The sequence below is a fragment of the Chenopodium quinoa genome, unplaced genomic scaffold (assembly GCF_001683475.1).
Source record: "Chenopodium quinoa cultivar QQ74 unplaced genomic scaffold, ASM168347v1, whole genome shotgun sequence".
Taxonomy (NCBI): Eukaryota; Viridiplantae; Streptophyta; class Magnoliopsida; order Caryophyllales; family Amaranthaceae; genus Chenopodium; species Chenopodium quinoa.
In genome coordinates this window covers 3,734,213-3,747,722 of record NW_018743199.1, presented here as the reverse complement: position 1 = coordinate 3,747,722, position 13,510 = coordinate 3,734,213, and the positions used below count along the sequence as shown (strand labels likewise).

Sequence of the window (13,510 nt, the reverse complement as noted above, 5' to 3'; positions counted from 1 at the left end):
TTAAAGATAATTTTTAGTTTTGTAACAAATAAAAATGATAAAATTTGGTGTTCTTAAATAATTAAAATCCTAATAAATTACTATTCGTCATTTTTACCTACGTGGAAAAAAATTTAAATTTCATTCGTCAATTTTGTTTAGGTGGCGAGTGATTTTTTTAATTCTAAAATAAAATAGAAATCTAATTTTTAATTGGTCGAAAATATACCTTTTCTTATAATTTTTAGTTTTATAAATAATATGAATCCTAATATCTAAAGATAATTTTTAGTTTTGTAACAAATAAAAATGATAAAATTTAGTGTTCTTAAATAAATAAAATCCTAATAAATTACTATTCGTCGTTTTTACCTATGTGACAAAAATTTAAAATTTCATTCGTCACTTTTGTTTAGGTGGCGAGTGATTTTTTTAATTCTAAAATAAAATAGAAATCTAAATTTTGATTGGTCGAAAATATACCTTTTCTTAAGTGGCGCCCCCAATGCTCTCCAAAAATGCCTACTTTATTTATATATATTAGATTAGATTAGATTGGCATTTTCTAGCAAAATTTATTGAATTGGAGGGTCAATAATTTTCACCATATAAAATAAAAAGGCTATTTTTATGGGTCCAATCTCCCATGAATCATTCTCTACGTGAAATGGTATGATCCACTTATTCTATTGGGCCCAAATTATGAATAAGAATCAGTGGAACCAAATTATAAAAAAGAAAAGTTCAGTGGAAATTATTTGGGGCATTAGCTGATTGATCCACTTGCTTTATTAGGCCCAAATCATGAACAAAAATTGGTGGAACCAAAATTATAAGGATTAGTAGAGATCATTTGAGGCATTAGCGAATGGCCTTAAATGTATTACTAATTAATGCCCGAGCTATGCTCGGGTTTTCCATTGGATACATGGTTGGATTATCCGATTATTTATATGAATAATATGAAAAATAAATTTGTATAATAACTTACTTAGTCGCCAATAATTGGAATTATCAATATGTAATATACTTTTTTTTTTCTTCTACGATCAAATTGAAAAGAAGATTATGTAAGTTAAAAAGAGAAAAGTCTATACAAGCCCATTTAAAATTGAAATCATTTAAGTATATTCGGAGAAGGGTTTTTTCCAATGAGAGAGCACATTTGGTGGCAGGTGCGATGCCGATAGTATTAAAACTTCACAACTAATATATGTATTTGGGCATGCACGATCTTCTGAAAACCCAGTCCTGATTTCATGTATTTTACCTTTTGAATTAACCTTATCACTAGATCAAGCATTTTAAATTGTTTGGTAATGTCATCATTTTAGTATTTTACACATCATTTCAAAAATCCATAAAATTTATAATTTTTATTTATTTGAATATGATATCTCTATACTCCTTAGATCACATAAGTCTAGCTCTTTTTTAACTTACTTCTCTCTATTAAAACAAGAATAGAGAGATAATAGAGAGAAGTATAATATGGAGTTACGATATTTTTGGAGTGACTTTATTGTTTTAGATCGAGTGTGCCTTCTTATTTCTCCGAGATAATATTGATAGATGTCATCATAGTTTACGTATGTAAAGATGTAATCCGTCTCACCAAAGAGAAAAGGTTCATTCAAATTTAGAAGAAAGTTCATCATGCCGATGAACAAACTAATAACAATTGTCTTTTGCTACAATTTTCAGCTACTACCGTGTACACATCGACAGATTGAGTGTGTGTTTAGGTTTCTTAACAAACTTAATAAATGTATAATATTACACAACTACACAAGTGATATATCGAACTAACCACGCCACAACCAAAACTTGACCTAATGTATCGTTTTTTTGACGAATCAATGCTCTTTCGAATCACCACTAGTCATAGGCATTTAACTCTTTCAAAATATTTGTATTAGTGGACCTTAATATATTATTATAAAGAATTTATAATATGAATAATGCTACAATTAATAATGTTGAATGATACATAACTTTTCAAAAGCTTAAAAGCCGTTCCATAAAATATGTTTAGAAAGCTAAATATAAAAATGCTAATAAAATACGGTGTATAAGATTAAGTATTTACATTCAACACAATTTTTTTCCAGAAATTCTGAAATTACAAGCTAAGTTTCGTCGTATTTTCTCACAAAATTGAAGTTTATATAGTGTATTTTACTCATCAATCTTAAAAGATAAAGTTACAAACTGAATAGATGTGTATTATATATAAAGAGGATTAATATATGTGAATATGGCATGAGGCATGAATTTTTATTCAATTAAAATGAAATGTTAGTTACTAAACTACATTTATAATTGATAAAATAAATAAATAAATAATTAGTAATAGATAACATTAATCACTTGATTTGTAGAACTTTATTTCCTTGAATCAAGGTGGAAAATAGAAAGACCAACTACTCTTGGAAGTTTGTAACATACATATATTACTTTTATTGGTCATATTAGATTAGTAGTTCAAAGGTATGCATATAAATCACTATCGCTAAGCTAAAGTATACAACACGATTCACATTTTCTTTTTGAAGTATGAGACAATTAACAGAATATTTCGATGCTAACTTGTGACTTTAGGTAACACAGCATACCCTTAAAATCAACGAGTTGCAAATGCTTGCTTATAAGTAGTAATTGCTCAACTAGAAAAAAAAACATAAAACACATACAAGCATATTATCCCGTGTACGCTAACACAAATAATGTGATGTTTTAATTACTGGTGGATCTTACACCAAAATTAGAGGAGATTCGAGGTTTAAACTTCAACCTCTAGTCAAAATTTTTGATCCATACTGTTACTAGCCGCATAATTTTAATAGAAACAAAACTGTCGAGAAAAAACACGTAACTAGAAAAAAAAAACCAAGTTGGATTAAGAAAAGAAACCGAAAAGTTAGATAAAAAAAAAGCAAATAAAAAGGCGAGAACGAAGAAATAAAAAAAAGACGTGGGAAGTACAAGTGAGACAGATAAAGAGCATGGTAACCCTCTTGTGCTTAGCATGCATGGAGGATGGAATTCACATGGTTTGCCCATCACTATATAATTTCACTTTCCTTAATGTTTGCCACCTTTATTGTTCTTTCTTTTTTTTTTTCCTCATTTTTTAAGCTAACAATTTTAATTTATAGCAATTGGTAAATAACTTATTAGTTTACACATTTTCTTGCTTTTTTGCTAACTTTTTTTTTAAAGGGAAATTTTTAAACCTAATTGTTAGATGCATAAATTGATCTAATCTGAGATGCATGGTAGGTGTGTTGGTACGTCAAGGAATTTGTGGACCTTTTTTTACCTTTTCCTTTCAAACAATAATCATACCATACATAACATGTTTACTTTGATAAGTCAATAAAAAAACAAATACTCCATAATATAACCGTCAACATTATTCATTTTAGAAAAATGATATGAAATTGAAATTACTGGGGTGCATCGTGTTATCACATAATCCTTCGTCATTCCTTGTTAGGTCTCTAGATACTTATTAGAAGTATCATTTTTGTTTATGCATGTCAAATGAACCTTGACAAAAAGTTTTTAAATCAATTTTATACATAATTTTTAAGAATAATATATATTGATATTGGGAAGCGAAGTTGAGAAGTTCATGACCATTAAAAAATAGGACATGAATGTATGTATGATGAGCAATGTATAAAAATCATCAATCTCTATTAGGTAAATTATAAGTAACATCACACATAATGTGTTATAGCTATTGAAAAATATTATTTTCACACAAAGTAATTTTCTTTTTCTTGCTTGTCAAAGTTACATCACAAAACGTACAATATTATTGTAGACTTTTAGCCTCTTGTAATTTCAAATTTTGTGGGGTGATTGCAACCTAAACTGTAACACATTAAGGCCTTATTCTTTTAAGTTGTTCTGTTTTACTCTGCTGAAATCTGTTATGCTTTGTAATGCGATAGATAGAGGGTTGGGGCTATCACATTATCCATACATCGAATAGTGGGAGTTATTAAACAATTAGATTAGTAATTGAATTGGTGGTTATTAGTAACTCAAGAAGTACGTGCCACACTACCACCTACTCACATTCACATGTCTCTATTGAATCCAAATTAACAAGAGGTGGGGATTTCGTAAACGTGTGGAGCATAGCATAGCTCCCAAACATTGAAATTGACCCACCTGGATCCACAACTCTACACAACTAACTACTCATAACATACTATGTTACTTATTTTTTCATCGTTTTGATTTTTGTATTATTCATTTATCTACATATTTCATTTCTAGTTTTAATTACACATGATCTAGCCAGAAACCTTACAATCGCCTAATTTAATTATGTTTTCAGAAAATCATATTTAAATACAGAGTAAATAATATACTACGTAAATATTGAAACTTTACGTTACTTAACATACAAGTATACAACCATGAAAGCCATAATACAACTATACAAGTATGATAAGGTTAAAAAAAATGGAGGAAGTATTAAACAACGATTCAGGATGGTTGGTGATTACTATGATGGGCCAAAGATACAATCACTTAAAGGTCATTCTTTACAGCAAATAAATTTCTAACTTTAGTAAGCTATAAATATCAATCATATATATAGAATGGTGTAGGCAGCCTTTTAACTTTTTAAGTAACTAGCTAGTTTCAAGAATAACACTTTAGAGATTACATTCCAATTTGTACACAGCTATAAATGATACTCTTGCTATCAGACTCTGAGATTCATATCTACTATTGCAATTTTGCAATTTATGCATCTTTCACTTTTATTTTTCCCTCCCTCTAGTGTACGGGCAGTTTATGGTTAATTTGCCTGTAGTCTTGGTGTCTCACTACTATTGTGATGAGTCATTTTGCAAACTGTATCATCATATTCTCTACTAGAGGCACTACGACTTTTAACTTTTACAGAGTGAAACATCAATATAATATAACAAGTCTAAGGGCTTTGAGTTGAACTAAACTAAATATTTTATAAGAGAAGGAAATTAGGAATTGAATTGAACTGAACTGAACTGATTGAAGCTGAATTGAAATAAAAATAAGGTGAAAAGGACAGACCCTAAGGGCCTGTTCTCTTACGTTGAAATTCAGTTCAGTTCAGTTCAGCTCAATTCAGTTCAGTTCCTTTCCTAATTTCCTTCTCTTATAAAATATTCAGTTCAGTTCAGTTCAGCTGAGTTCAGTCAATGAGAACAGACTCTAAGTAAGTACGGAGTAAGTAACACTGTAACAGTTACAGATTGATTTTACTAATAACAGAAGAGTAAAAGTTTGGTATAAAAGTATTAAAGCACCAAGTTTCCATGTTAGAAGGAGAATTTAAGGGCCCAATCTTAAAAGAGAAATAGATGGCTAAATTAAATGACCATTATTTTTGGTGGGGCTACTTTGGTATGATGACATTAGTTATTTAGACTTGTTACAACTATTGTTAGATCACGTGATTATGCTACAGCAAATTACAAATATCTGCCGTCTTTTTACATTCCTTGTTAATAATTTTCTCGCTTCATTTCATTCCAACAATCTTTCTTCCTTTCTTTCATTCTTCTCTTAATCTTGCAATGTTTCAGCTTCTCAGATTACCCACTTAAATCTTTATCCTTTTCCCATCGTAAGTCCTCGAGTTCTTTTTTTAATCGCAACGTATTCTTTTATGTATCAGTCGGTTAGTCCTTTAAATGATTAAATCAAATATTGAGAATGTTATGTTACCTTGTGTTGCTTATAGTTGGTCAGAAATGCAGTTATCTTAATGCTAAAACGACGTCTTAAAGTTTATGATTTCATGTGGGTTCCCCATAAAGTTGCTAAATTATGTTCATTATTTATGCTTCGAAAAAAGACTTTTCTTAACATTATTATAGTATTTGTTCTTTGTTTGCCTAGGTGAAGTGAATTTTTTTTGACATATTCATCTGGGTATCTTCAAAAATTGCCTCTTGAATCTCGATTCTTGTTCTAGAAGTTCTTAACACACTCATAAATCCCACTTCAAATCTGGGTTTAATTGAAGATTTTATTTCATACCCAGAAAATTATGGACAATACTAATAATAATTGCTGGGGTTCCAACAATAACAAGGTACTTATTATACTCCACCCATTTAATTTAATTTCATCCTTATTTTATTTTATTTGGACTTTTTTTTTTTTTTTTGATGTATTTTTAATTTTTTATAATTTTATTTATTGTAGGACAAATCTTGGAGAGCAGTATTAATATTAGCATATCAAAGCTTGGGAGTTGTATATGGAGATTTGAGTATTTCCCCTTTATATGTGTTCAAGAGTACATTTGCAGATGACATTCATCATTCTGAAACAAATGAAGAAATTCTGGGTGTTCTTTCATTTGTATTTTGGACATTAACTTTACTTCCTTTGCTTAAGTATGTTTTCATAGTCTTAAGAGCAGATGACAATGGTGAAGGTATGTAATAATAATTTTATTTATAATCAAAGTTATAAAACTTAGATTTATACCATGTTTGTTGTTAATAATATCGTGTATGAAATATTTGCAGGTGGTACTTTTGCTCTATATTCATTGATATGTAGGCATGCCAAAGTGAGTCTTTTGCCAAATAGACAGGCATCAGATGAAGATGTTAGTACATATAAGATGGAGCATCCTCCTGGGAGTAATAGTAATTCTAAGGTTAAAATGGTGCTTGAGAAGTATAAATGTTTGCGTACTGCATTGCTAGTGTTGGTTCTTCTTGGTACTTGTATGGTTATTGGAGATGGACTCCTTACTCCTGCTATCTCTGGTATAATTTTCTTTCTTTTGGTTGCTTTAATTTATTCGTGGTTTATGTTACTCGGACTCTTTGTTTCACCTCGAGGACCTGTGTTGAATCCTTGACAAACATGTTACTTCCTTCAAAAGAATTAAAATGAAATAGCCGAATTTAACTGTTTGACACATTTATGTCTGAGCATGGATTTTGGGTGTAATTTGGCTCCCTGTACATTTTTTTTTATTTTGTTCAGAAACAATTGCCTTAATTTTGCTAAATGAATGTTTTTGAAGAGAGTTTTTCTTTGAAAATGTAGTTTAATCTTCTTCAATATGAGTGGGTTATTAGTTCTTCAGGTTCCCATTTTGACATTTTCTCCCCTGCTTATGTTGTTTCCTCTTTTAATGTAGTTTTCACTGCTGTTTCCGGCCTCGAGTCTTTGATGTCCCCTGAGAATCACCAATGTAAGCCTTCAAAGCTCTTCTGGCTGAATTACTAGTCTGTTTGATTATTGATTTTAGTGACTTCCAATCACAAATTACAAGTATCCAAGTTGATTATTGTTCATGAATTTTGAAGTCCAATATCTGTAAAATGTCATACTCACGCTGAATATTAGCCTTTGCAATGGAGCATAACGTTGAAAAGTGCACAATTGCCTATTTAATTTGACATGTATCTTATTTTGACAAATTACTTTCCAGTCAATATTTTCCTTCTTCTTTGTGATAACTGTTTTGTAGTATAGGATTGTCTTAGCTTGGTTGTTTTTGTTAGGCACATACACGACTTTTCTTTGGATCTTCGTCATTGTTTTTTCTCGTGTTAATTTTCTGTTTTTTTTTGTTGAACAATGATGTATAATATGCGTTCTGAATTTTATTGATATTGAAAATGACTGTTGAAAATGTATTTTCCACCTATCATATATGCTGCAAAACATGCGGTCTACGTTTTAATCAATTAGTATGTCATTTTCTTCCTAGTGTTCTTCCCATTTTGTATCAGAAATTGAAGTCCTTATGAAATATATGAGACCCTGTCCAAGAATTTTCAATAAACCCTGCCAAGTCGGCTACGAAATCAGAGCAACAATTGATGGAGTATCTTCTTAGATTTTGATAGAGAACATAGAGTCATACTATATACTGTACTACGTAGTTTGTATTAGGAGTTTAGGACAGTCCTCTCTCACATGATTAAAATTAAGCAAAAACCGTATGGAAGTTAATTTAAAGAAATGCTCTTGTAAATTATTACATCATACATAAATTTAAAATCTACATCATACAACTTATTGATCAAAATTATATATGTTGACTGGAAAAAAAAAAGTATCAAATGTGGATTGTGCCCTCTTGCTTTGGGGTGGTTTGTGTTCCTTTGATGTTCAATGTGTCGGTAATTTGGTATAGGTGTTAGTGTGCCCACTACTTTGAGTGGTGATAATATGTGTGGACAAGCATACACATTGTGGTGGATACTTACTAGGTAGCATGGGCTGACACACCTATGATAATTCTTTGGAATTTGGAGGACTCAATTCTCAGGATTTCCAATTAAAAAATCAAAGATGGGTTTTGGTTAGCATGCTGCAATACCCATTAAGAGGACGCGTCTGATCTTTTCATTGTCTCTAAATAATGTCACATTTGATTAAGAGCCATTTTTAAGAATACGAGTTAAATTGAATAGCTAATCCTTCTGTATAGTCTTTCACTGGGATTCCTCTTCTTAGTTTCGTTAAGAATAGTATGGGAAAGGAAAAATCGATTTCCTAAGCTTAGGAAGTGATTTGTTATTTTGGGACAGCCAATAATAGAAATCATAGGCTTGTTAGGGACAAGGGAGTATAGTAAAATTAATACTATTTGATATTTTGATGAGGAAGTTCTGTTGGCTTATACAAGTGCAGCATAGTTTTATTTCCAAGAATCTCATTTTAATAGCAAATAGGAATTCAACCTTATTTGGAAATAGCTTTTTGACTTCCAAGCTCAACACCTTGATTTTATTACACTTTCTTTTGCAGATGCTGTGATCCCAATCACATGCTTCATTTTAGTCTGTCTTTTTGCTCTTCAACACTATGGAACACATCGAGTTGGCTTCGTCTTTGCACCTATAGTTTTGATCTGGCTACTATGCATAAGTGGTCTGGGGTTATATAATATTCTACATTGGAATCCACAAGTTTATCGAGCTATTTCACCATACTACATGTACAAGTTCTTGAAGAAAACCACGATAAGTGGATGGATGTCTTTAGGAGGTGTTCTGCTCTGCATTACAGGTAAACTTACAATCTTGTTTACTCAAGCACTGTGTCTATTATCACTTATCAGTTATCACTTCATCAGTCTAGGGCTCGCCAACACCTACAATCTTTACAAAGACTCGTTTCTGACCAATTTCTCATTCACACCCCTACCATCAGTACCTTGAGTTATGTAGTGCATCTAGTCTCCTTACACTTTGTTTTTGATTATAACCGAATTGAGTCTTTAAGTTTACACAACAGGTTTCTAACTGTCCTCTTTGCAGGTTCGGAGGCAATGTTTGCTGATTTAGGACACTTCTCTTACATGGCAATTCAGGTACATATTGTAATCTCCTTGTTTGACTGTTCATTCAGTCATTTTCAGCATCATGTCTGGTGTCTATGGTTAGTCTGCAACTTCATGCACTCAGCTACAAACAGAAATTCTGATCCACCAATTCTTGCAGATTGCTTTCACTTTTCTTGTATATCCAACTCTCATACTAGCTTATATGGGTCAAGCTGCTTATTTGTCAATGCATCATGAGAATTCCGATGCAATCAGTTTTTACCTCTCTGTTCCAGGTACCTTATTTCTAATGCAATATGTATTACTACGTACTATGTACCGTGTTGGTTCCAAAGTCCAAACTAATTTGGTTGCTGTGACATTGAAACTTTTGGGTGCAGAAAAGGTCAAATGGCCAGTGATTCTGGTAGCTATTCTTGCTTCAGTTGTGGGAAGTCAAGCAATTATAAGCGGGACATTCTCAATCATTAACCAAAGCCAATCACTTGGTTGCTTCCCCCGAGTCAAGGTTATTCACACGTCAGATAAGATACATGGCCAGATATACATTCCTGAAATCAACTGGATACTGATGGTCCTCTGTATTGCTGTTACAATAGGATTCAGAGATACGAAACACTTGGGAAATGCATCAGGTACTTTAATCTTCACATTTTCGACTCTTGTTAAACTTTTTCTCTCCATATACATTTTCATTTAAAATTTTGGATGGGATAAGAGCCTTATTACTTGGTATATTGAGAAACTTCAAATTTTTATTTGCCCTGCAGGTTTAGCAGTGATGACAGTGATGTTGGTGACAACATGCCTAATGTCCTTGGTCATTGTTCTATGCTGGCATAAACCTCCCATATTAGCTCTTTGTTTCCTTCTCTTCTTTGGTTCAATCGAAATCCTCTACTTCTCAGCTTCTCTGGTCAAATTTTCTGAGGGAGCCTGGCTTCCAATCCTGTTAGCTCTTATTCTGATGGCCATCATGTTTGTATGGCACTACGCCACCATCAAAAAGTATGAATTTGACCTCCACAACAAAGTGTCCTTGGAATGGCTTCTAGCCTTAGGCCCGAGCTTAGGGATATCACGGGTCCCAGGCATTGGCATGGTCTTCACTGACCTCACTTCTGGCATCCCAGCTAACTTCTCTCGCTTTGTCACAAATCTCCCTGCATTCCACAAGATATTGGTCTTTGTCTGTGTGAAGTCTGTTCCTGTTCCCTACATTCCCCCAGCTGAGAGATATCTTATTAGCCGTGTGGGCCCCTCAAATCATCGTTCCTATCGATGCATAATCCGTTATGGGTACCGTGATGTCCACCAAGATGTTGATTCCTTTGAGTCTGAGCTTGCTACTAAGTTGGATAAATTCATCCGTTATGATTGGGCCCAGGAACAAGGGGAAGGCCAACAGTCCCTTCAATGTGATGAGGCTCGATTAAATGATGGATGTAGGTTAGCTATGACGGGCACAATCAGATACTCCCGTGAACCTCCATATGAGATTGATGAAAACCCACAACCAGCAAGCGTGTCCATTGGACTGCCTACAGTTGACAGCATGGGGGACATCATGGAGATGGTGCCTGTAAAACAAAGAGTGAGATTCGCTGATGATGCAAGGTCCTGTGATGACAGAGAAGTCCAGATGCTGCAAGAATTAGATGATCTATGGGATGCTCAGCAAGCTGGGAGTGCCTTTATAATAGGGCATTCCCATGTTAGAGCTAAACAAGGATCATCTTTTCTTAAGAGGATTGCCATTAATTTTGGGTACAATTTTCTTAGGAGGAACTGCAGGGGGCCTGATGTTGCACTCCGGGTGCCACCGGTGTCCCTTCTAGAGGTTGGCATGGTCTATGTTGTTTAAGACTCGGATTATGCTGTGTAATTAGCTTTACTTACAATCAGTTTTGTTAATACATATGAAATGACAGCGTATGTGGCTGATTTTGTGCATCGTCACATAACGAGAGAAGTTAGGGCATGTCTTGCTACTAAGAAGAAATGCTTTGTACAGTTAGTCTTCTGATGGCTTTACTTCAGCATTTGTCCTTATAGAGAGTGAATGATTTAATCATGGTTAAGAACGTGTAATTTTAGTAATGTCATAAGAGTATGGCTAATTGCTAAACAGATTATTTTTAACTTTAAAGAGTCAAAAGTGCCCTTAATCAAAGTCTACCTTTGTTAGTTGCCTAACTAGTTCGGACTTATCCGGAAAATCTTTCTTTTGAACACATGTAAAATTACGCTATTAGATAACCACACGACTATTCCTCAGTAGATGCTTGCAAAGTTGCAATAATACATGGTACACAAAAGAATTTGACGCAAAGCGTCCCAATTGACAAGCAAACTGAAGAGCCACGTCTCTCTCTTTCTAAACCATATTTTCTGAGTGGTAACTAATCTCTTACAGTATGTGGCTCTTGTCACATAGCTACCTCAACTCACAAACCCCACAAAATTATGCTGCTAAATTCCTAAAGTAACATAGTTCAACATACCATTACACAAGTATATATATTCTCTATTTCTCTACTCTCTAAATTATTACTTGCATTTCAAATTTACAAAAATATTAAAGAAGAAAAACCATAAATGGGATTCAGAACCTTACCTCTATCATCTTCCCAGAATGGGATCCTCCAACCATCCATAGCTCCTCAAACCATGCGCATACATAGTTATAGACAGAGCAACATATTAAGAGTAGTCTCAGCGAAAAAGGAAGACGACAAGGAGGAGCAACCAAAGAAGAAGAAGCAATCTTTGTTTACGAGTGTCACTGATGCTTTGGATTTTGCTCAAGCAAGGTCAGCAGAGGATGCTCAGCTTATTGAGGAAGCTAGGGAAACTACCAGCTCAGGTCGAATGATGAATAGGGAACAGGTACCGATTTTGGATCACCTTACGATTTTCTCTCCTTGGGATTATGTTGTTAACATGTTATTACGTTTACATAGTTTTGATTCTAAGCTGTTTGGGTTTTTTTTGATGCAGTATGGAGCTCTTCGGAGGAAAATCGGAGGAACATACAAGGATTTCTTCAAATCATATGTCGAAGGTATGTACATCTTGCAATCCAATGCCATTAAAGCTTATCTAGCTAGCTAATTCAACTAACATACGGCAAAATAGCCTAAGTAACTTTAAGTAGCGAGTAGCAGTTAAAATCTAAACGACACTATCAACATTCCGCCCCTGTTAGATGTCTAACTGCTTGGCAATTCGCCGTATTCTTTACTCATTCTTGGTTTTTTCTTATCATACAGTGGATGGGCAATATGTGGAGGAAGGCTGGGTGGACAAAACCTGTAAGGTGTGCAAGAAAGATACAGCAGGTGAAGAAAGGCAAAAGGACAAGTTTGGGAGATATGCTCATGTAGCTTGCCTTGAGAAAAAGAACTCAGGCAACTTCTTTACTAATCTATTCTCTAGGTGATTGGAGCTGTCAATTTTGGCTCGGAATTTTGTTTAAGATAATAGCATAGCAATATATGGAGTATACTTGTATGTAATTTGCTACTCATTGTTCTATACATAATGTATCAGTAATTCAGTACTGAATTTCTTAAATGTGCTTGCATTTAGCTATAATAACTTGATCCATTTGTGTGCTACAAAATTTAAAGGCTGTATTGATATTGTGAAATAAAAAGACTACTATGATTTAGACCTTCATTAGGCACCGAGAAGAGAGAGAACCGAAAGCCTACAATATACGGAGTATTAGAGCAGATTAAACTTTAGGCTAGGCTAAGGCTGCAAATTCAGGTTGCATCGGTTGACCCGAATGGAGACAGTTGGTTTGTCTGGGTCTCCAGAGTCAGGACACTTGCAATATTCGCATAGAATAGGGTCCTAACCCAGGATCACTTGTGCAGATATGCTAACACTAACCACTGTCATTAGCTGAAGGACAGGTGATGAACACATAATTTGTCACCAATAATCTCAGTACATAAATCAGAATATGATAGGTTAAATTGCAGCATCATCTGCTTAACAATTAAGTATATGGTACACATCAAAAACAGCTCAAAGTGAATTTGATTTAGTTAATATATCGGTTTAAGTCTTAAGAAATCACTGATGCAAATCATATACTGCAAATGGAATAGGCGTATAGCAATATCAGCAACAAACTATAAATGACAGTCATAATCATCACAAACAGTAAATTTACCAGAGCTA

The 13,510-nt window shown here is 33.5% G+C and overlaps 2 protein-coding genes across 4 annotated transcripts; both read left to right on the top strand.

Annotated features, from left to right (window-relative positions):
• Positions 1–5,353: 5,353 nt before the first annotated feature.
• On the top strand, positions 5,354–11,446 carry LOC110733562 (potassium transporter 2-like). Of its 3 annotated transcripts, none has more exons than XM_021913627.1 (10): positions 5,354–5,617; positions 6,038–6,088; positions 6,202–6,436; positions 6,531–6,776; positions 7,157–7,210; positions 8,779–9,039; positions 9,291–9,343; positions 9,474–9,591; positions 9,697–9,951; positions 10,087–11,446. In XM_021913627.1, exons 2-10 carry the CDS (start codon positions 6,044–6,046, stop codon positions 11,178–11,180), a joined length of 2,361 nt encoding a protein of 786 aa, XP_021769319.1. In that variant the 5' UTR covers positions 5,354–5,617; positions 6,038–6,043; the 3' UTR covers positions 11,181–11,446. The 3 variants fall into 3 exon arrangements, with proteins under 3 accessions (XP_021769319.1, XP_021769317.1, XP_021769318.1); XM_021913625.1 differs by having other exon boundaries at positions 5,893–6,088; XM_021913626.1 differs by having other exon boundaries at positions 5,871–6,088.
• A 321-nt stretch (positions 11,447–11,767) lies between these two features.
• Positions 11,768–12,916, top strand: LOC110733563. The gene is made up of 3 exons (XM_021913628.1): positions 11,768–12,205; positions 12,317–12,380; positions 12,589–12,916. The coding sequence occupies exons 1-3, from the start codon at positions 11,915–11,917 to the stop codon at positions 12,756–12,758; spliced, it is 525 nt and encodes a 174-aa protein (XP_021769320.1). The 5' UTR covers positions 11,768–11,914; the 3' UTR covers positions 12,759–12,916.
• The last annotated feature ends 594 nt before the right edge of the window (positions 12,917–13,510 follow it).

Excerpts from the sequence above, each read along its gene's own strand:
- LOC110733562 (XM_021913627.1), top strand. The coding sequence starts at position 6,044 with ATGGACAATACTAATAATAATTGCTGGGGTTCCAACAATAACAAG. Across the intron at positions 6,437-6,530 it reads AGCAGATGACAATGGTGAAG|GTGGTACTTTTGCTCTATAT; the intron begins GTATGTAATAAT and ends AAATATTTGCAG. Across the intron at positions 6,777-7,156 it reads CCTTACTCCTGCTATCTCTG|TTTTCACTGCTGTTTCCGGC; the intron begins GTATAATTTTCT and ends CTTTTAATGTAG.
- LOC110733563 (XM_021913628.1), top strand. The coding sequence starts at position 11,915 with ATGGGATTCAGAACCTTACCTCTATCATCTTCCCAGAATGGGATCCTC. Across the intron at positions 12,206-12,316 it reads GAATGATGAATAGGGAACAG|TATGGAGCTCTTCGGAGGAA; the intron begins GTACCGATTTTG and ends TTTTTGATGCAG. Across the intron at positions 12,381-12,588 it reads CTTCAAATCATATGTCGAAG|TGGATGGGCAATATGTGGAG; the intron begins GTATGTACATCT and ends CTTATCATACAG.